Source organism: Nerophis lumbriciformis, linkage group LG23 (genome assembly GCF_033978685.3).
Source record: "Nerophis lumbriciformis linkage group LG23, RoL_Nlum_v2.1, whole genome shotgun sequence".
NCBI lineage: Eukaryota > Metazoa > Chordata > Actinopteri > Syngnathiformes > Syngnathidae > Nerophis > Nerophis lumbriciformis.
This window is the reverse complement of record NC_084570.2, coordinates 8,949,473-8,973,351: the sequence shown is the minus strand read 5'-3', so window position 1 is coordinate 8,973,351 and position 23,879 is coordinate 8,949,473. Positions and strand designations below refer to the sequence as shown.

Genomic DNA, 23,879 nt, shown 5'->3' with positions numbered 1-23,879 from the left:
CTTTTTAATTTCAACAGAAACACTCAGACATTGAAGGGCTTTACTTCATTTGCAGTGAAATACATTAAAATCTGTTAAGTTTGGAACCTGAGCTGGAGTTAAAGTGCAGTCATGTTTACATCGCTTTGGTCAGGTGATTGTACAGTACTGTGTAAACTGTGCCTACTGTACATTAAGTGCTTTCCCAGCTGGCACGTCTCCCCTCATTCTTCACCTCAATATATAAAAATAGTAGTCTATAAAATGACTATAAGTACACCTCTGTATAACAGTGTATCCTTTTTAACATTAAAGAAAACACACCAGTCTTTTCCCATAGTCACAGTGAAGCAAAGTACGTAAAAAAAAAAATGTTCCCCGAGGTTACACACGCTCCCGCCCTTTGAGAAAGACTGCTGGAAGGGAAAGATGAGTCCTCTAATTGTAAGGCTTGTCCTCTGCTGCGTTTGGCCAGAAGTCCTGGTGGCCCTGGTACCATATGACTAAAATAACACACACCAGACAGGCAAATATTAGTGACCTGGTTGTGTAGGTCTTTGTGTGCTCAACATATATGTGTGTGTGTGTGTTGTACCAGTTTGTCTGATGCCATCAGACCACGACACGTTTTCTCGCCAACCTAACCGCTGCAGCTTCTCACAACTGATGGGGTAGCGGATGTCCACACTGGGTCTGCAGAGCATTGGATAGTAATATGATGCTTTAGTGCCGAAAATCCTATTTTTTTGCTGTTAATTAAAAGGTACAATTATTTTTAAAGAACTGCAAAACTACGAACAAGCCAATAATGTTCACCTACTTAGTGAATATGGAATTCTGACAATTGTATGACGCACCAAATAAATTGCTGACTTTGCCGAACTGCTGCTGATCTAAATCGATCAATGGACAAGTCTGAAATATTGAAGTCCGTCCATAATCAAGGGATGCAAAGGCCAAACCGGCGAAACTTACAAATATGACAGTTACCAATTTCGGTTTTATTGAGAACAATAACAAAAGGCCAAAATGTGACTTCATGTGCTTTAACGCTGTTGCACTTCTCCGACAGTCATTTTAGAATGAGGCAGTATTAAGTATTAATTACAGCAGGCATGTGCACACATACAGTGCATCCGGGAAGTATTCACGTCACTTTACTTGTTCTACATTTTATGTTACAGCCTTTTTCCAAAATTGAATATGTTCATTCTTGTCCTCAAAATTCTATAGACAATACCTCATAATGAACATGTGAATAGTTCATTAAAGATAAGAAACTAAAAAAATCCCATATACATAAGTTTTAACAGCTTTTGCTCAATACGTTGTTGATGCACCTTTGGCCGCAATTACAGCCTCAAGTCTTTCTAAATAGGATGCCACAAGTTTTGCACACCTATTTTTGGGCAGTTCCGCCCATTCCTGTTTGCAGTATCTCTCAAGCTCCATCAGGTTGGATTGGAAGTAGTGTTTATCATCTAGGATGTTTCTGTACATTGCTGCATTCATCTTTCCCTCTATCCTGACTAGTCTCCCAGTTCCTGCCGCTGAAGAACATCCCCACAGCATGATGCTGCCGCCACCATGCTTCACTGTAGGGATGGTATTGGCCTGGTGATGAGCGGTGCCTGGTATCCTCCAAACATGATGCCTGGCATTCACAACAAAGAGTTCAATCTTTGTCTCATCAGACCAGTGAATTTTGTTTCTCATGGTTTGACAGTCTTTTAGGTGCATTTTGGCAAACTTCTTACTAAAAAATGGCTTCCATCTATACCATACAGGCCTGATTGGTGGATTGCTGCAGACATGGTTGTCCTTCTGGAAGGTTCTCTTCTCTCCGCAGAGGAATGCTGTAGCTTTGACAGAGTGACCATCGGGTTCTTGGTCACCTCCCTGACTAGACTTAAGATGAATGCCACAATGTGCAGAGTCATCCTGGATGAAAACCAACACTTCCCATCCAATTTGATGGAACTTGAGAGGTGCTGCAAAGTGGAATGAGTGAAACTGCCCAAAGATAGGTATGCCAAGCTTGTGGAATCTTATTCAAAAAGACTTGAGGCTGTAATTGCTGCCAAAGGTGCATCAACAAAGTATTGAGCAAAGGAGCTGGAAATACTTCTTTACATGTGATTTTTAATTATTACATTTGCAATATAAAAAGAGAACCCTTTTTTACATTGTCATTACAACACTGCAAAAAGTCAGTGTTCAAAAACAAGTGAAAAAAATACAAAAATGAGGGGTATTTTATTTGAACTAAGCAACATTATCTGCCAATAGAACAAGAAAATTTGGCTTGTCAAGACTTTCCAAAACAAGTAAAATCAGCTAACTTCAATGAACCCAAAAATACCTTAAAATAAGTATATTCTCACTAATAACAAGTGCACTTTTCTTGGTAGAAAGAAAAGAGACCTTTTTGCTCAATATGTTGAAAAATATTCTTAAATGAAGTAAATGCTAGTGCCATTATCTTGACATAATGATATGCGCTCGGCATTACATTTCTTGGAACCAGCAAACTTATACTAAAAACTAATTTATTGTTCTTAATGGAAAAGGCAACAAGGGCTTGTTACTCTCGGGGTCTCCTAGCGGCTCAGGCAAATCATATTGTCTTAAAAAAACATTTTTCCATAGACATCATCGCGCCAAGTGCGTGCTCTTTCAGTCAATTAGTGCGCATACATACAGCCCGGCCCCCGGCCAAAAGTTGTTTAATTGTAATTTTGAAGAATTCATCTGAATGTGCATGAACTATTTCTGTTCAAAATTGTTAGAAATGTTAAATGTTTAAATATGAACTGTCAGTTTACTGTACTGTGCCAACTGTACTACTATATGAGTACGTATTTTCTATTGTTTCATTGAAAATAAGACAGCAAAGTCCATTTGGCTGCCATCTGTTTTAATTATGAGACAAAATTGTGTCGAAGTCATGATTTTTTTTTCATGCTTGAATAAGAAATTATTAATTTAAAAAAGTAGTTTTATACTTGTGAGTGTTGATGACACAGCTTTGCAACAGTTGATATTCTAGTTTCGAACATGTTATACTCAATATAGGTCATCAAATCTCACCAACAAGCTGTAATATCTTACTGAGATCATTTAGGACCAAAACATTTAAAACAAGTAAATCACTCTAATATAAAATTTGCTTAGTGAGAAGTAGAGATGTCCGATAATATCGGCCGATAAATGCGTTAAAATGTAATATCTAAAATTATCGGTATCGTTGTTTTTTTTATTATCGGTATTGTTTTTAAAAAAAATATTTTTTTTTTATATTAAATCAACATAAAAAATACAAGATACACTTACAATTAGTGCACCAACCCAAAAAACCTTCCTTCCCCATTTACACTCATTCACACAAAAGGGTTATTAAAATTCTGGTTCCTACATTATATATCAATACAGTCTGCAAGGGATACAGTCCGTAAGCACACATGATTGTGCGTGCTGCTGGTCCACTAATAGTACTAACCTTTAACAGTTAATTGTACTAATTTTCATTAATTACTAGTTTCAATGTAACTGTTATATATTGTTTTACTTTTTTTTTTTTATTCAAGAAAATGTTTTTAATTTATTTATCTTATTTTATTTGATTAATTATTTTTTGAAAGTACCTTATCTTCACCATACCTGGTTGTCCAAATTAGGCATACCGGTAATAATGTGTTAATTCCACGACTGTATATATCGGTTGATATCGGTATCGGTAATTAAAGAGTTGGAAAATATCGGATATCGGCAAAAAGCCATTATCGGACATACCTAGTGAGAAGAATTATCTTATCAGACAGAAAATAAGCAAATATTACCCTTATTTGAGATATTTAATCTTACTTAGATTTCATTTTTGCTGTGAAGATATTGTGTAGAAAATTTTGAGAACAAAAATGAATGTATTCCCTTTTGGAATAGGACTAACATGACATTTTTTTTCCCAGCATGACAATCTGATGATAAAATTGCATTTGTTTCCTGGTAATGAGGTCTTTTTTGTTTAAGTTAATTTAAATGATTAAAGTGAGTTGTAACCTGTAATTAATTAATCCAAATTAAAATGCAATCAATCGACAGCAGTACTTTTTTTTTCTTTTTTTTTTCTTTTTTTTTTTAGGTGTTCCGAAAGACGTGTAAATGCGAATAAATGGATGAGTAAATCCACCCTCACCTGTCCGGCACATACTCAAGCCAGTCGTTCACCTCCACATCTGGCACGTTCCTCACCTTTAAAAACACACACACTGCTGTTTTATTCATCTGCCATGTGGCGTTAATGCCATTAACTCACCATCTTAATAAGCTCCTTGGCCAGTTGCACTATGCCAATCTCCGTACTTCCCCCTACGTTGTAGACTTCTCCCTCCACGCCTTTCTCCATAAGCAGCAGGAAGGCGTTAACCACATCGTCGACGTACAGGAAATGGCGGGACTTCGGGATGGTTCCCTCAATGGTGCTGCGGCACAAAAGAAACATCAAGCTATAAGACAAAGGCACTGTTCAGCATAACCTTTCAAAATAAAATACCTACCATTTCTTGTCGTTCACCAAAAGGGTGACAAACCTGGGAATGACCTGTAAAACAGGAGAAAATGCAAGACTGTCATGTACAGTGCATCCAGAAAGTGTTAACAGCACTTCACGTTTTCCACATTTTATTTTACAGCCTTATTACAAAGTGGAATACATTCGTTTTTGTTATCAAAATTATGCGGAGACATCCTGGATGAAAACCAACGCTTCTCATCCAACCTGATGAGAGTTTGAGAGGTGCTGCAAAGAGGAAAGGGCGAAAATGTCCAAAGAATCGGTGTGCCAAGCTTGTGGCATTGTATTTAGAAACAACTTGAGGCTGTAATTGCTGCCAAAGGTGCATCACAAAGTATAGAAAACATGTTGTGAAAAATAGCGTACAGTACATGGGATTTTATTTTTAATACATTTGCAAAATTAAAAGTAAACATTTTCACATTGTCATTATGGGGTATTGTGTATAGAATTGTGAGGACAAAAATGAATGTATTCCATTTTGGAACAAAGCTGTAACAGCAAAATGAGGAAAAAGTGAAGCACTGTGAATACTTTCCCGATGCACTGTAAATCAGTGTTAATCCAATTGTTGGGCCGCGAACTCCCACTAGAGGGCCGCCCAAAAATATCTGTTTGGCAGTACTTAGTTGTAATGCACTTTTCCACCACTTGTGGCAGTAATGACCATCTCAAACAGAAGAAGTCTGGGGTTAAAGTCATAGGCTACGTTCACACTGCAGGCAAGGACGTCAAACAGATTAGATTTTTTTCCCTGTCAAAACCGATCTTTTTACGTAGTCGTTTACATTGCAAAAAAAAATGCAATGTCTACTGTGAACGCAATCTGACACGGATGCAGACATGACGTCACACGTGCCGCAGTGTTTACGGAAGTAAACATGGCTTCAACTCCAGTTTGATCTCAGTCTTGGCACATTTGTGGCAATTTCAAGCGACATTTTCTGAATTGAATTATTGCGTCAAGAACATTAAGAAGAAAGTGTGCAAGTAAATACATATATATATATATATATATCTCTCTCCTGGGTTGGGTATTAAAAATTTGGAATTGCGCTGTTCACATTGACATGAAAAACTGATACAAATCGCATACAGGCAAAAAATGTAGAACTGACCTACCGTGTTAACAAGGCCATTGAGAAGTTTATTAAGTGCAAAAAATATGACTAAAGTGGTGAAGTTGTATTTTCATTTGCACTTAACACATTAATTATAAATACATTTATCATAATATATGTACTATCATTAGTTTGAGTTTATTTTAGCACTTTAATTGTATGTAAACATATTTTTCACAAGTTTTAATGAGTCCCTTCTTTTGCAGTATGTTTGATTATTTATTTTTGTAATCAGCCGGACACAAGCCTAGATAATAATCTTTGCGATTAACACATGCTTTCATGAAATTTGACAAGGTATATCCTGTAAAACTGTGTAAGTTGGACATAACTACTGAATATGATTAAAATCAAAAGTAAGATTACTAATTCAGTGTTAATAATTGAGTGGAAAAGTTGGGCCCAGAGGTCCAAAAGGTTACAAATCCCTGATGTAATGCCTGTTTTTTGTTTTTTAGGAAAATGTCAAATGTTTACCTTCTCAATGTATTGCCGTGGTCCATAGATGTTGTTGCTCCTGGTGATGATGACAGGAAACTGAAGAAAGCAAAGAAACTGCATTAAGAAGAGGCTTTTATACTTTGACCTGAAGGCTTCTACCTCCTGTAAGTACCTTATATTTGTCCCAGTAGGATCTGACCAGGTAATCTGCAGCTGCCTTTGTGGCAGAATAAGGGTTGGAAGGACTCAATGGGCTGCTCTCATCAAACACCTGCAGGACACAAACAGTCCACACTCACTTCATAACCCAACTTGGACAAAAAAAAAGAAAGAAAAAAAAAGCCTTAAACGTAACCAACCTCATCCTGACTTGATCCGTATACTTCATCGGTGCTGGCGTGGATGAAGCGCTGAAGCGTATGGCGGGCCTCATGGGCGGCGGCCAGCAAGACCCTGGTTCCGACGGTGTTCACTTGGTGGAAGGAGGACGGGCTTTGGAAGGATGTGTCTGGGGAGGGGGGGGGGGGAAACGCGAGACAGTTGCACAGAATTGTTGCGGCTACTAAAGCATGTAGAGTCAAAGCTCCCTGACGCTCACCGACGTGCGTTTTGGCGGCCAAGTTAAAGACGACATCGATGTTTTCCGTGTTGAAGATGTGCTTCATCTGCTGGGAGTTACACAGATCCCCCTGTCACACAAACACATGAATCATTTTGTTATGCATTACACTTTTAAGTGGTAAATGTAACCATTGAGATTTTAATATTGAACAAAATAACATTTATTTACACATGAACACACACTAAAGCAGTGTTTTTCAACCACTAGTGTGCTGTGGGAAATTATGCAACTTCACCTAATTGGTCCCAAAAATATTATTTGCAAATCAACAATTATAATCTGCAAATAATGTGCCGTTGTCGATTGTCTGTGCTGTATAGAGCTCGGCAGGGTAACCATGTAAAACTCCATGTCAGTAGGTGGCAGCATTGCTTTGTAGAAGTCGGAACGCGTCAAGGATGGTTTGTCGTGATCCCAATATGCAGAGCACAGCGGGAGACGGCGTGCAGGTAAAAAGGCATCTAAACGCTTAAACCAAAAATGAACAAAACGGAAAGGAAAAGGCACTGAAGCATAGGGATGGCTATGCAAAACGAAAGTAAAACTGAACTGGCTACAAAGTAAACAAAAACAGAATGCTGGACGACAGCAAAGACTTACAGTGTGTGTCCGTACATGACATGACAATCAACAATGTCCCCACAAAGAAGGAAAGCGTCCGCACAACTGAAATAGTCTTGTTTGCCAATAGAAAGCAGGTTTGCCAATAGAAAGCTGCTACGGGAAAATGCCAACAAAACAGGAAGGGCCACCAAAATAACAGCACAAGACAGGAACTAAAACAATACACACAGGAAAACAACAAACTCAAAATAAAGCACGGCAACCTGCTGGGGTTTAATTTTTTAACGTTTTCAGCTGGTTGTGAGACTGTTTTTTTTGTATGAAAAAAATGTGCCTTGGCTCAAAAAAGGCTGAAAAACACTACACTAAAGTACGAAAAATGTGTACCGTTGACTACCAGTATCAATTTGCATGTAAAAAGTACCCATCCCGTCTGATACATTTGGGTACACATGGATAATTTATCAACACAGTAGGACAAAACGGTGCTCCCAAATACTCATCAGTGAAGCATGTTTAATATAAACAGTGGGATGTCTAACAATTAGGAAGGTTTGTGTCACGTTTGTCTTCCTACAGAAACCGTATTAAAACAAAAAAATTGTTTTTTTCATTTTTATACATTTTTGAAAAAGCTCCTGGGAACCAATAGGGTGGTGCTAAAGAGCCACATGTGGCTCTCGAGCCTGGGTTGCCAACCCCCGACCTATACCAAAGGCCAAATCTGGAAATACTTCCAGACTGCGGACATTGTAGTTATGAGTAGATAGCACTACTGTATGTTTTAAACACAAGGAAAGAAAACCGATCTCATTTCATGGATGCCAGCTTGTGTGGCTGTGTTAGGGTTGCCAACTCACTGAAGAAGAAAAAAAACGGGACACCTTGCAGGGCTCTGTCGACCTAATTTCCTTGGGCCTTTTTTTTATTTTGTGTGAAAGGAGTTTTTATACTATCCACAAAGGCTGAATGCAGGCAACTGGACTTTGTTGAAGAGGTTTAGAATTGCTTCCAACCTTTGTGATTTAAATGACCTGATGACTGACAATCTACACACACATCATTATAATATTTGACTGCAAGCACAATTCAAATAAATGCACAGGTTTCAGATTAATACGAATACACGGGAAACTAATTGCTCAATGATTAACCCATTAAAATACTTCTTTAACGCCATATGTATCATAAGTGATACATATGTTTTTGAGCCCTCTACATCATTCGTGTAACTTTCGTTCCTAAAAAGCCAGACATATCAGATCAGATGCATGCGTTAAAACATATAATCTACATGAGGGCAGTAATTTATTTATTAGATGGCTGTCCAGTGATCCTGCAAGATTGCCAAAAAGAAGAATTGAGAAACGCCTGATTTATAGGGATGTAACGGTATTATAAATACCGCGATATTTCAGTATCAGACTCATCACAACAATGCCGTGATGTGACGGAATAAAATTAAAACTCTGTCAGTATAGTTTTTGTCTGGCACTTTTAAAATGGCCGGTCTGAAAGTAAACTAAGTCCTCCAAAATACGAGTGTGCTAGATCTGTGTGTGGGAGGTCGTAAAGAGGAGAGAAAGGATAGTTTTTTTCTGACATTTCCTTAAGTTGTCATTAAAATCTCTCCATAACTTGTTGAGCTATGTTGTTCACGGACAGACAAACACACCCTGGCGAAAACGCAACCTCTTTGTACTGCAAGGCAAAGCCGCCGCCGCCGCCTACGTCTGGAGTGTTTCCAGGACAACACATAAGACGATCAGAAAATAAGAATGTATTAACCCACATTTTTTTCCAACAACATCGAATAAACTCCATGTTTAAAGTAGGAAATGCACCAGGCGGCAGTACACATTAAAAATAAAAGTTTTGGTGACTGCACTGCGAGCAACACAAGTAACATGAAAAGCTGTATGATAAATCATCACCCGGAAAATATATTTGATGCCAGCGAGGCCAAGCATTCATTTGTGAGATATTTACATTATTAAACGATAAACTTTCAGTTAACTTTTTGTTACACTGGAAGTTTATATTGTCACTTTAAAGACACTTAACTGAAAGTATATTTGGGTAAAAAAAAATGTTTTTTTACATACATATATATAATTTATATATGTATAAGTCTGTAGTAATAAATATGATTCGAATAGTTGAGCATTCTTTTTTTTTTATCATATACCAAAATAATATATTGAGGGCTTAATACCATTATATCGTACCAAACAATTTTGATACCATTACATCCCGACTGATTTATAAGGTGAACTTTGTGTGTTTTAAATTTGAAACAGCAGGTATATAGGCAATGTAATTCTAAATTAGTCAAATGGCATTTTATGCATCACGCTAGCTACCCCAAGAGGGACAAGCTGTAGAAAGTGGACAAAGGATAAACACCATCAAGCAACAGTATTTAGATTTTTCAAATAAACAAATATAATTTTTGCAGTACACAATAAGGTTTATTTAGGGGTACATTATAAATATTTCATTTGCTGTATTATTTTGTGGCGATCACTTGGTGTGTGTTGCAATAATAAATTAGAGCTTTCTGATTTTTATAGGAGAGAAAAATAGATCACATTAAAAAAATACATACATAATGTTGACTTTTTGTAAAAAAAAATTTAGATGACAAATAATTACAACCTTAAAGTTGCTGTGAAAGTGATTAAAAATGTGATCTGGAGCAGCTGGAGGAAGATGATGACAATTGTCCTTTTTATGTTTTTGAACTAACATGATAGATAGTTCTGTTTTGTTACAAAAAAATATATTTTGTGACCGGCTGTATAAAATATGATACCAATCGAAAATTATTTATGGAATTTTTTTTTTTTTTTTGTACAAACAAAATATATTTTTTCAGAAGTGCTGAAAAAAGCAAAACGTTTCAAATCAATGGAATTTTCTGTCAATTATTTAGTGGTTCAGGATTTAAAGGGTTTTGCCTAGAAATATTTAGACTTGACAGAATAAGAAAAATGTTTTTTAACAGAAGTATGTCCTGCTCAACCTAAACCAGACCAAATTCAGTGCTCAGCTTTATAATAGAGCACGATGATAAAAAACACTTTAACAAGTGTTTTATTTATATGACTGGTAACATTTCGAATGTGTGTTTTTTATGAAGATCACCACTCAAACAGCGTGGTTATTTTCTATATATTGTGTTAACTTGTCATGAGATAGAAGCATAATGTCAGAAGTGAATACTGCCAGAAATACTAAGAGTTGAAGCAAATACTATTTGAACCTTTGATGTGTCACTGCATAACCTGTCGTGTCATTATCATAAAGACGTATTAACACTTTATCCAGGTGCCCTTGAGGACACGCTTTGACCTTGGGTGGCGCTGTGTAGGAATGTGAGGTGTTGGTAGTATTATGCTCTGTGCCTGTTTTGCTGCCAATAGAACTGGGGCTTTACAGAGAGTAAATGGGACAATGAAAAAAGAGGATTACCTCCAAATTCTTCAGGACAACCTAAAATCATCAGCCCGGAGGTTGGGTCTTGGGCGCAGTTGGGTGTTCCGACAGGACACTGACCCCAAACACACGTCAAAAGTGGTAAAGGAATGGCTAAATCAGGCTAGAATTAAGTTTTTTTTTTTAGAATGGCCTTCCCAAAGTCCTGACTTTGTGGATAATGCTGAAGAAATAAGTCTATGTCAGAGAACCAACAAATTTAGCTGAACTGCACCAATTTTGTCAAGAGGAGTGGTCAAAAATTCAACCAGAAGCTTGCCAAAAGCTTGTGGATGGCTACCAAAAGCGCCTTATTACAGTGAAACTTGCCAAGGGACATGTAACCAAATATTAACATTGCTGTATGTATACTTTTGACCCAGCAGATTTGGTCACATTTTCAGTAGACCCATAATAAATTCATAGAAAAACCAAACTTCATGAATGTTTTTTGTGACCAACAAGTATGTGCTCCAATCACTCCATCACAAAAAAATAAGAGTTGTAGAAATTACTGGAAACTCAAGACCGCCATGACATTATGTTCTTTACAAGTGTATGTCAACTTTTCACCACGACTGTACATGTTAGCACGGTGACACATTAATTTCACAAACGCATCACAGCCTTTCCTTCTTCCTTTCTACAACTACTACAATTAATGACAGACATGAGAGACAACGAACACAAAAAAACACTTACTGCACAATGTCTGCGCTCATTGGGATGGCGACTGATGGGATGTTCATATCACCCGTTTAAATAAAAAACAAAGTGTTAAAAAAAAAATGCTCACAACTTTCACAAGCTCACAGGCAATGCTGCAGCTCACCGGTTCAATATGTCAATACAGCAGCCTAAGCTAGTTACCGTTCTGTGATCAATGCGCCACTAAAAGTACACTCAAAGTTCAATATAACGCGGTCTAATATAATGCAACGTTCTATATAACGCGATGGTGCCATTGACGCAAAAATGTTCACCAATTTTTTTCCCCACCAGTCAATCGCATTGTTTTTCACCAATATCGCATATTAACAAACTTACTGCCGTGACTGGTCCCTCCCAGTTAATTTGGTTATTAGTTACTATCGTGTTGTGCCCAATGATTCACAGACACATTTTTTAAGTTGCCAGCACTCCTAGTTCTCCTTTGTGTATGTTCTTGTTGCAAGGAGTGTCTTAGCTCAGTGTTTTTCAACATTTTTTGAGCCAAGGCACATTTTTTGCGTTGAAAAAAAATCCTGGGGCACACCACCAGCAGAAATCATAAAAAAAAACCCAACTCAGTTTACAGTAAAAAGTCGTTGTCGCAATTGTTGGAAATGACTTTAAACCATAACCAAGCATGCATCAATATAGCTCTTGTCTCAAAGTAGGTGTACTGTCATGACCTGTCACATCTGACTTACATATTTGGAGTTTTTTGCTGTTTTCCTGTGTGTAGTGTTTTAGTTCTTGTCTTACGCTCCTATTTTGGTGTCTTTTTCTCTTTTTTTTTTTCTTGTAGCAGTTTCATGTCTTCCTTTGAGCGATATTTCCTGCATCTACTTTGTTTTAGCAATCAAGAATATTTCAGTTGTTTTTTTTATCCTTCTTTGTGTGGACATTGTTGATTGTCATGTCATGTTCGGATGTACATTGTGGACGCCGTCTTTGCTCCACGGTAAGTCTTTGCTGTCGTCCAGCATTCTGTTTTTGTTGACTTTGTAGCCGGTTCAGTTTTAGTTTTGTTCTGCATAGCCTTCCCTAAGCTTCAATGCCTTTTCTTAGGGGCACTCACCTTTTGTTTATTTTTGGTTTAAGCATTAGACACCTTTTTACCTCCACGCTGCCTCCCGCTGTTTCCGACATCTACAAAGCAATTAGCTACCGGCTGTCACCTACTGATATGGAAGAGTATTACACAGTTACTCTGCCGAGCTCTAGACAGCACCGACACTCAACAACACATCATTTGCAAACCATAATTACTGGTTTGCAAAAAATATTTTTAATAGGAGAAATTACATAATCTCCCACGGCACACCAGACTGTATCTCACGGCACATTTTTGGAGCTAAAAGTGGGCTGAAACTCGTTAGAAAGAAAGCCTAAAATCACTAGACCCGTAGACATTATTTTTGGGTGAAGAATTATTTAAGTAATATTATCATTATGAAAAACTACTTTTCTCACCCATATGTACCCTCTGTTGTGTATTTGCGGAGACATTTATAAAACAATCTTGCCTTCCTTCATACTTCCTCCAAACGAGCCATTTGGAATTTGCCCACATGGTAACGTTTTTCCCCAATCGGTGACGTCAGCGGATTTTCCATATATGGTATAAATGTACCCAAAGTGCATTGCGCGAGTCCGCCATTGTAGTCTGTGCTATTGTCAATTAGCACATTGTTATTTGCAGATTGGCTCGTACATGCACATTGTGGAGAATGCATATATCTTTAAGTGTTCTTTCTTTATCCATAGTCATGTTTAAATCAGCTAATATTTTCCCATGTGTACACTTTGTGTTTATTCCTTATGTTCGTTAGTAAACTGTGTTTTACCTTGAAGGCCTGGAATGTCTACTGGGAGTGTAATGTACCGCATTTTTCGGAGTATAAGTCGCACCTGCCGAAAACGCATAATAAAGAAGAAAAGAAAACATATATAAGTCGCACTGGAGTATAAGTCGCATTTTTGGGGGAAATTTATTTGATAAAAACCCAACACCAAGAATAGACATTTGAAAGGCAATTTAAAATAAATAAAGAATAGTGAACAACAGGCTGAATAAGTGTACGTTATATGAGGCATAAATAACCAACTGAGAACGTGCCTGGTATGTTAACGTAACATATTATGGTAAGAGTCATTCAAATAACTATAACATATAGAACATGCTATACGTTTACCAAACAATCTGTCACTCCTAATCGCTAAATCCCATGAAATCTTATACGTCTAGTCTCTCCTGTTAATGAGCTAAATAATATTATTTGATATTTTACGGTAATGTGTTAATAATTTCACACATAAGTCGCTCCCGAGTATAAGTCGCACCCCCGGCCAAACTATGAAAAAAACTGCAACTTATAGTCCGAAAAATACGGTACTCCTTTTTGTGGAGAAAGCCTTATCTGTTTAGAACAAAAACTGTATTTCTTTCTGGGCGGGAGTAGCTGTTCTTGCACTAAATAAGCTGACTATTTTCGTTTGAGTTTGGACCGCTTCTTGATGCTGCTATTATCGCATTGTAAGGGCTGGTCTCCTAAAGCTTTAGTAAAACTTGGCCAGGTACCGTATTTTTCGGAGTATAAGTCGCTCCGGAGTATAAGTCGCACCGGCCGAAAATGCATAATAAAGAAGGAAAAAAACATATATAAGTCACACTGGAGTATAAGTCGCATTTTTTGAGGAAATTTATTTGATAAAACCCAACACCAAGAATAGACATTTGAAAGGCAATTTAAAATAAATAAAGAATAGTGAACAACAGGCTGAATAAGTGTACGTTATGAGGCATAAATAACCAAGTGAGAACGTGCCTGGTATGTTAATGTAACTTATTATGGTAAGTGTCATTCAAATAACTATAACATATAGAACATGCTATACGTTTACCAAACAATTTGTCACTCCTAATCGCTAAATCCCATGAAATCGTATACGTCTAGTCTCTTACGTGAATGAGCTAAATAATATTACCGTATTTTCCGCACTATAAGCTGCGCCTAAAAACCACAAATTTTCTCAAAAGCTGACAGTGCGGCTTATAACCCGGTGCGCCTTATATATGGATTAATATTCATTTTCATAAAGTTTAGGTCTCGCAACTACGGTAAACAGCCGCCATCTTTTTTCCCCGTAGAAGAGGAAGCGCTTCTTCTTCTATGGTAAGCAACCGCCAAGGTAAGCACCCGCCCCCATAGAAGAGGAAGCGCTTCTTCTTCTACTGTAAGCAACCACCCGCCCCCGTAGAAGAAGAAGCCCCCGGATATTGCGTTTCATTTCATTTGTGTGTTTACATCTGTAAAGACCACAAAATGGCTCCTATTAAGAGACACGCGTACAACGCAGAATTCAAACTCAAGGCAATAAGTCACGCAGTAGAACACGGAAATAGAGCAGCAGCGAGAGAATTGAACATAAATGAATCAATGGTGCGTAGGTAGAGGAAGCAACAAGATGACCTGCGCCACTAAGACAGGGAGACAGCGCCGGACGGCATACGCCAACATCTGCCAGTGGATTGTAAATGCCTGGCGGATATATCGGTCTCAACTGTGGTCCGAGCTTTCCAGAAGGCAGGATTCACGGAACTGCTGGACAACAACAGCGACATTGACTCTGATGACTTCGACGAGACGGAGCCGGCCATTTTGGATGCCGTATTCGCCCAACTTTTTAATTCAGACACTGAAGAAGAATTCAAGGGATTTATGGATGAGGAATAATTTCAGAAAGTGAGCTTTAAATCTTTATTTTGTGTGTTGTGTGACATTAACGTTCGAGCAACGTTGAGTTATTGATGTTACTATTGCTCTGCACTAATTTGAGTGTTACTATTTTTGTGATTGCACATTTGCACATTACATTTTGGGGGTGAACAGAGTTGTTAGAACGCTGGTTTGTAATATATTATTAAAGTTTGACTGACCTATCTGACTGTTTTTTTGACATTCCCTTTAGCGCAGCGTAGGCGCGGCTTATAACCCGGGGCGGCTTATAGGTGAACAAAGTTTTGAAATATGCCATTCATTGAAGGTGCGGCTAATAACCCGGGGCGGCTTATAGTGCGGAAAATACGGTATTTGATATTTTACGGTAATGTGTTAATAATTTCACACAAGTCGCTCCTGAGTATAAGTCGCACCCCCGGTACAAACTATGAAAAAAAACTGCGACTTATAGTCCGAAAAATACGGGTACTATTCTGTCTTGGTGGTCCTTCTTACTCGACATATATGTCATCCAAAAGAACTTGGGATTGATCAGTGTGTTTTATTCCCTGAGAGGAAGACTGGTCGCATGCAACAACATCCATCCTCCGCTGTTGCTATTTCGATTAAAAAGTAGTGGATAGTTTAAACTTAATCTGTCAGTAAACTTGCTATGGAAGCGCTAAAAACTACAACAAAGATGTACTGTAAATAAGACAGTCCAGGAGAGCTTGAAGACGGTCTGTATAACATCATCTATGCAACATTTTGACGGAAGACCCATTATTACAGGTTATGTGGACTACAAGGAAGGGTTTACAAATGTAGAAAAAAAGAGCAAGAGTTTCAGGGGGGTGAGTGTAACACATGCTAGCTGTGTGTGAGTATACTGGCAACCAGAAAATTCCCGCGGAAATGGTGGGCCTGCTATCTGTGCCCTGAACCTCTGGCCAGGGGGTCACCGGAAGCCGCCGTGCTTATAAAATGGTGCCGAGTGTCCTGTACAAAATGAGCAACAGAGCTAGCCTAAAATGTCAGCATGCGCACATAATAATGCTTACACTTAGCATGTGTGCTAACGATGGCATGCTAACAGTTAGCATGTCTCACTTTTTGATTGATTGAAACTTTTATTAGTAGATTGCACAGTACAGTACATATTCCGTACAATTGACCACTAAATCGTAACACCCCAATAAGTTTTTCAACTTGTTTAAGTCGGGGTCCCTGTAAATCAATTCATGGTATCAATTAACAAGGCTGTAAGGTGTATGGCTTGGGAAATAGAGAAAGAAAAGTGTAAAATTGGATGAAAAAGTCAGCATGCTTAAGTTAGCTAGCGAGTATGCTATCGTTTGCATGCTAAAAGTTAACAAGTGTCACATACCAAGTAATATGACTCTGGGGTAAACCATTGCAAAACTAGCTCAAAAAGTTAGCATGCTAGCAAGCTAACGTGAGCATGATAATAGTTAGCTCGTGTCACATACTACGTTATAGGACTCTAAGGTGTATGGCTGGGGAATTACAGAAAAATGAATACATTTAGCAAAAAAAGTGAGAACTTTAATGTTGAAATGCTAACCTTAACACGCTGACAGTTAACAAGTGTCACATACTAAGCTATATGACTGTAGTAGGGTTGTATGGTATACCGATATTAGTATAGTACCGCGAAAGTATTCACAACGTGAGGTTGCTGGTTTACGAGCAGACGAGCATGTTCGGCGGCACACAATCACAGAGTACTAACAAGCAGACAGTGTGTAGACAGAAAAGGGAGAACGGACGCATTTTGGCTTAAAAACTAACAATAAAGGTGAAGTTATAACACTGAAACGCCCTCAGGAAGAGGTGCTTTAAGACATGGCTAGCTAGCTAACGTCCAGTCGGCAGTGTTTTAGCTACTTCTAAATCACTAATCCTAGTCTTCATGGTGACAAATAAAGTACGTTTCTTGCAAGTATAATTATCACTGCAGGACAAGGAATAGCTAAACATGCTTCACTACACACCGTAGCTCACCGGCGTCAAAATGTATTTGATGTTCAAACTGATAAACTTTTTTTTTTTTTTCAAATAATCATTAACTTTAGAATTTGATGCCAGCAACACGTGACAAAGAAGTTGGGAAAGGTGGCAATAAATACTGATAAAGTTGAGGAATGCTCATCAAACACTTATTTGGAACATCCCACAGGTGTGCAGGCTAATTGGGAACAGGTGGGTGCCATGATGGGGTATAAAAACAGCTTCCCAAAAAATGCTCAGTCTTTCACAAGAAAGGATGGGGCGAGGTACACCCCTTTGTCCACAACTGCGTGAGCAAATAGTCAAACAGTTTAAGAACAACGTTTCTCAAAGTGCAATTGCAAGAAATGTAGGGATTTCAACATCTACGGTCCATAATATCATCAAAAGGTTCAGAGAATCTGGAGAAATCACTCCACGTAAGCGGCATGGCCGGAAACCAACATTGAATGACCGTGACCTTCGATCCCTCAGACGGCACCGTATCAAAAACCGACATCAATCTCTAAAGGATATCACCACATGGGCTCAGGAACACTTCAGAAAACCACTGTCACTAAATACAGTTTGTCGCTACATCTGTAAGTGCAAGTTAAAGCTCTACTATGCAAAGCAAAAGCCATTTATCAACAACACCCAGAAACGCCGCCGGCTTCTCTGAGCCCGAGATCATCTAAGATGGACTCATGCAAAGTGGAAAAGTGTTCTGTGCTCTGACGAGTCCACATTTCAAATTGTTTTTGGAAATATTCGACATTGTGTCATCCGGACCATAGGGGAAGCGAACCATCCAGCCTGTTATCGACGCAAAGTTCAAAAGCCAGCATCTGTGATGGTATGGGGGTGCATTAGTGCCCAAGGCGTGGGTAACTTACACATCTGTGAAGGCACCATTAATGCTGAAAGGTACATACAGGTTTTGGAACAACATATGCTGCTATCTAAGCGCCGTCTTTTTCATGGAAGCCCCTGCTTATTTCAGCAAGACAATGCCAAGCCACATTCAGCACGTATTACAACAGCGTGGCTTCGTAAAAAAAAGAGTGCGGGTACTTTCCTGGCTCGCCTGCAGTCCAGACCTGTCTCCCATCGAAAATGTGTGGCGCATTATGAAGCGTAAAATACGAGTTGAACGACTGAAGCTTGACATAAAACAAGAATGGGAAAGATTTACACTTTCAAAGCTTCAACAATTAGTTTCCTCAGTTCCCAATAGTTTGAGTGTTGTTAAAAGAAAAGGTGATGCAACACAGTGGTGAACATGCCCTTTCCCAACTACTTTGGCACGTGTTGCAGCCATGAAATTCTACGTTAATTATTATTTGCAAAAAAAAATAGTTTATGAGTTTGAACATTAAATATCTTGTCTTTGTTGTGCATTTAATTGAATATGGGTTGAAAAGGATTTGCAAATCATTGTATTCCGTTTATATTTACATCTAACACAATTTCCCAACTCATATGGAAACGGGGTTTGTAAACATGCATACAGTTGGCATGTTTTAAACACCAAGTTATATGACTGGCAATTAAGGCTTTTAGCTCATTTGCCACCACTGCTCTGATACCCGAGGTATTACCTTGATAAAAGTGTAGTTGGCTCTGTTTTCAACGCTCTCCAGACTCCTGGGGCTGCAGCAGTAGTCCAACTGGGGGGAAAAATAAATACTATTCAATACTCTTGAAGCAAATTTTAAGCTAAATGTGATACAGCTGTTGTTACATTTCACAGGTACTTTATTTTATTATGCAAACGTACAATGTCAAAGTTAATAATTCTCCAGTCAGGGTGCCTTTGGACCAGTGCACACACAAGGTGGGAGCCACTGTTGGGACAGGAGAACATAACAGTGTCACGTTAAAAAAAGATACGACATTTTGTCATTATTTTAAAAATGTATACGAGGGGAACTCACATGAATCCAGATCCTCCAGTCACCAAAACAGTTCTGTCGAATTCCATCGGTCTACCGGGGCACATTTTAATTAAAACCATGGTTTTCAGATCCCCCGCGACACCGAAAGGGACACGCGGTAGAAAATGGATGGATGGTTTTCAGATGTTTTAACCGATGTATGTATATAATCTTATAATTATGTTGGATGTTTAACTTCTTGGTCCTGTCGCAATGTTTGGTTTTGTGGCCGGTGCGACAGTAGCTGACTGTTTACGGTAGTGTTGACACGTAGAAAATAGGCGGGACATATATTGGAGCAAATATGCCGCTCGTCACTCTGATTGGCTAACAAATTGTAGCAATGACGTCAATACGTTTTGATTGCGTGGATTGTATGTCGATCAAGTTAACCACGGCGCCTATTGGGCCAAGTAACTCAACAAAGCTCCCTGGTGTAACGAGGAAGCAATGTGGCTTCCGGAAATATCTGCCAACATAAAAGCCCGAATGCCATTTGACAATGTTTGACGTTACCTACCAGTCGGTTAATACCATATTCATGTTTATAAATTTACTTTAATATTAATTCAAACCAATTGTGTTGTGTCACTAAATCCCCAACCAAACCATTTTGAGGGTTTTGTGTTATAATCTGTCAACTTCCGCTTTATTTCCCTCTTGCTTGTGTAACTTTATGCAGCAGGGCTTTCTCTTGGTTTCGTGGCTCGTTGAAGTGATGAGCTAACATATATTAACTTAAAACGCCAAGATTAGTGTGTTTTAAAATGTCGTATTTACTGTCCGCTCTAATGGCTACAGCACTCCTCTGTTCGCAGGCCTTTGGGAAAACTGTAACTGGACTTTTTAAGAGCGAAGTCGCGAGACTGCAGAAAGGCCAATTCATCACTAATTTCATGTATCAAGGTACTGTAGTTCCATCTTTATTTGTTTGCCATTCATTGAAGTCATCCCTACGTCATTGTTTTGCCCTCAATGTATGTGTTGATGTCATACAACCTGGCAGGCAGCTAACTAGGGAGGTTAATTTGTGTATTACAAAAGCTTTTTTTTTGACACTGAATTTATGTAACTGATTTTTTTTTCATTAGAATTTCGCGAACTGAATTTGTTTTCAAATTATGCTGACAATTTCATTGAGAAAAAAAAATCTGTGTTTTAAAATTCATTGTAAAAAAAAACTTGGTTTTAAAAATGCAATGTAAAAAAATCAGTGTAAAAAAAATTAATTGCAAAAAAATTCAGTGCTGAAAAAAAATTCTGCTTCAAAAAGCAAGACTCGTTTCCCTTTATAGAAGTAATCGATCCTGTCTCAGAACCAGCCAAATAAGGTGTCGAGTTTGACACAGGTCTCGCAAAACAGCCTTAAAAATACAGTAAATTGGGCTACCTGGGTGTAAAACAACATAATTAAAATTTCAACGCAGCACGTTGGATATTTTCAATTTATAGAAATTATTTTCTTAGCTTTTTCTTTAGTTGTTTTTTGTCCGTGTAAAACTGAAATGCACACAACATAAAAACATAAAGCTATGTTATTCAAACATACGTTTTCATTGAGGGCCACATCGCAGTTATGGTTGCCCTGAGAGGGCCGCTTTTAACTATACATGAATATACATGTGTGTGTGTGTGTGTGTGTTTATATATATATATATATATATATATATATATATATATATATCCATCCATCCATCCATCCATCCATTTTCTACCGCTTATTCCCTTTTGGGGTCGCAGGGGCGTTGGAGCCTATCTCAGCTACAATCGGGCGGAAGGCGGGGTACACCCTGGACAAGTCGCCACCTCATCGCAGGGCCAACACAGATAGACAGACAACATTCACACTCACATTCACACACTAGGGCCAATTTAGTGTTGCCAATCAACCTATCCCCAGGTGCATGTCTTTGGAAGTGGGAGGAAGCCGGAGTACCCGGAGGGAACCCACGCAGTCACGGGGAGGACATGCAAACTCCACACAGAAAGATCCCGAGCCCGGGATTGAACCCAAGACTACTCAGGACCTTCGTATTGTGAGGCAGATGCACTAACCCCTCTTCCACCGTGCTGCCCTATATATATATATATATATATATATATATATATATATATATATATATATATATATATATATATATATATATGTATATATATATATAAATACATTAACAATATATTTTTTTACCTAAGCTGCAAAAAAAAATCTTTAAATTTTACCTAAAAACTGGCAGCTCAGTCTTCAGAATTGTAATGTAAAAGTAGTGTTTGTTTTTCTTACTGCATATAAAAAACTTGAATAAATGGAAAAACAATACCACTGTTTTTAATGGTAAAATTCAAGCAACAGAGCTGCCAGGTTTTGTTTTTTTTTCTACCATAAAATCTTGTTTTAATTTTTTTTTGTTTTTTAATGTTTTAGTGTCTTACTGTATATGGAAAAAAAACAGTACCAAAGTTGATTATACGGTAAAAAAAAACTCAGTCGGCGGAATTTAACCGTAAAATCTATTGTCAATTTTACAGTCTACAATTTGATTGATAATTTGTTTTGAAATCATACGTCAAGCAGATATTTAATTGCATTATTTATCTTTTTTTTTTTTAACAAAACACATTTTTTGGAATACATGGTTATAATATTTTGATAATATTGAATTTTAGAATATATGCAATTGCATGCAATACATGATTTTTTTTTTATGTCAAAAGGGAAAGAACAAATATATTTAGTGAGAAAAGATTGAGCATTTTATTAACCGTATTATTCCACATAAAATAATGTGGCGGGCCAGATTTGGCCTCCGGGCCTTGAGTTTGACATCTGTGCTGTAATGTAATCCAAAATACTTTGAATGATGTAACACTTGCCTTGGCATTGTCTTTTCTGCTAATATGCAAATATTAGCAGAAATTCTAAATACTTCTGGGTGTTCAAATTATTTTGATGTTGAAAATAAATGCCAATAAGTCATCAAAACCTTCATTAAAACTAGAAAAGTAAAAAAGTGCATACAAATCATCATTTCATTAACATATCATATTGTCAAATTAAGATTTTTTTTTTAGGATGGAAAGTTGATTAAACACTTACAGATTTATCTTTTCCAAGGCTTGTAGGAACAAACGCAACTTGTCTGCTTTTCATCCGTACCAACTCTGACTTCATGAAAGAGAGATGAAATTCAAAAAACAGTTTTTATTTAGAGCCGTGCCCAATGGTTAGACTCCTGTGAATCAATTCATTAAGAGACACTTTAAGGTAATTAATTAAATTGCCATTGGCACACACTTCTTTTTTTTTTTACCGTATGTTTTAAGTGGCAGACGGAGCTGATTGTCACTTTGTATTCATGTTCCCCGGGCGGGCTCGAGTTGATGAAGAAAATAATTTGTGATGACACACGCCAGGGACATTCCTTTTGTCTTTGTTTTCAAATAATAACACTCAATTAGAAATGCTACTCTTGATTTTACTTATATTCAAGAATTATATCTAACCTACGTACAGTTTCTTTCTTTTCTTTCTTTAGTTTATTTCGAACATGAACACACTTACAGCATAATACATCACACAATTTCATATCATTTCATTTTACATCATGCCCGAAAAGGAGTAGGAAGAAGCAAAGCTTATTTAATCCTACCACTTTTCCACTTCAGAGCGTTTACAATTATATAGAATCATTTACTGACCTTTTTATATAATAAAATAACATCTGTGAATTAGTATACACAACAGGTTTGTAATATGTAATTAATTAATTCAGTCATTATTAACATACTGAGATGAAGAATATCTTATTTTCAATAAGGTTGAAAGTATTTCTCATAATTCTTCTTCTTTGTACTTTGTAAGCACTATTATTTTGAACAACCTCTTAAACTGGATCATATCAGTACCATTTTTAACTTCTTTACTTAATCCATTACATAATTTAATTCCACATACTGATATGCTAAAGGTTCTAAGTGTTGTACGTGCATTTAAATGTTTTAAATAATTTTTTCCTCTAAGGATATTTTTTTTCCTCTTAAGTTGAGAAGAATTGTTGTACATTCTTTGGTAGAAGGTTATAGTTTGCTTTGTACATCATTTTAGCTGTTTGCAATTTTACCAAACTTCCAAACTTTTACAAACTTCTTGTTTGTTTAAGATTGTCATTTTTGCCACAAGTGGTAGAAAAGTGTATTACAACTGACTACCGCTCCGGACCACAGTTGAGATACAGATATTGTTTGGCGGCCCTTTGCACCCTCGGCAAAGAGAGGTTGTGGAGGTTTATTTTAAACGTTAACATTTGAGTCTCATTGTGTGAAGTTTAAGTGACTGTGATATTACGTCAAGAGACGATAGTTCTGTTTTTGTCATGTGTTTTTGTTTTAGTTTCAAGGTACAAAGATGTCCAAAAAAATGTGAGAAAAATAAGTCGTACCTCTGCCTTGTTTTAATGAATACTTAGGTGTACTATGCTACTGTGTTTTAATGTTGGTCATTATGGTGGTACTTGGAGAGCACGTTTTTTTCTGAAGTTGTATTTGGTGAATTAAATTTGAGAACCATTGCTTTAGCCTACAGTTGTGCTCATAAGTTTACATACCCTGGGAGAATTTATGATTTCTTGGCCATTCCTCAGAGAATATGAATGATAACACAAAAACCTTTCTTCCACTCATGCTTAATGGTTGTGTGAAGCTGTTTATTGGCAAACAACTGTGTTTACTCTT

The 23,879-nt window shown here is 37.5% G+C and overlaps 2 protein-coding genes across 4 annotated transcripts in view; one reads left to right on the top strand and one right to left on the bottom strand.

Annotated features, from left to right (window-relative positions):
- Positions 1–26: 26 nt before the first annotated feature.
- LOC133622448 (dTDP-D-glucose 4,6-dehydratase-like) lies at positions 27–22,375 on the bottom strand. Of its 2 annotated transcripts, XM_061985211.2 has the most exons (13): positions 22,246–22,375; positions 19,152–19,202; positions 18,995–19,061; positions 18,816–18,884; positions 6,713–6,803; positions 6,474–6,622; positions 6,287–6,385; positions 6,151–6,210; positions 4,536–4,579; positions 4,295–4,460; positions 4,175–4,230; positions 575–672; positions 27–482 (listed from the first exon to the last, which is right to left on the bottom strand). In XM_061985211.2, the coding sequence occupies exons 2-13, from the start codon at positions 19,196–19,198 to the stop codon at positions 418–420; spliced, it is 1,011 nt and encodes a 336-aa protein (XP_061841195.1). In that variant the 5' UTR covers positions 19,199–19,202; positions 22,246–22,375; the 3' UTR covers positions 27–417. The 2 variants fall into 2 exon arrangements, with proteins under 2 accessions (XP_061841195.1, XP_061841194.1); XM_061985210.1 differs by lacking the exon at positions 22,246–22,375 and having other exon boundaries at positions 19,152–19,406.
- Positions 5,670–23,879, top strand: part of gpr180 (G protein-coupled receptor 180) — a 48,139-nt gene continuing 29,929 nt past the window's right edge. The window contains exons 1-2 of one of the 2 annotated variants that reach the window (XM_061985209.1): positions 5,670–6,278; positions 19,970–20,057. In XM_061985209.1, the coding sequence (XP_061841193.1) occupies positions 20,048–20,057 (10 nt within the window). In that variant the 5' untranslated portion in view covers positions 5,670–6,278; positions 19,970–20,047. Of the gene's footprint in view, positions 6,279–19,818; positions 20,058–23,879 lie in introns of those variants that run through there. The other variant, XM_061985208.1, reaches the window with a different exon arrangement.

What these genes read in the sequence shown, in the direction of transcription:
- LOC133622448 (XM_061985210.1), bottom strand. Translation starts at nt 19,231, where the DNA reads ATGGTTTTAATTAAAATGTGCCCCGGTAGACCGATGGAATTCGACAGA. An exon ending in CCAAGGAGCTTATTAAGATG is followed by an intron (nt 4,231 to 4,294) that starts GTGAGTTAATGG and finishes GTGTTTTTAAAG; the next exon opens with GTGAGGAACGTGCCAGATGT. An exon ending in CTTGAGTATGTGCCGGACAG is followed by an intron (nt 673 to 4,174) that starts GTGAGGGTGGAT and finishes AATGCTCTGCAG; the next exon opens with ACCCAGTGTGGACATCCGCT.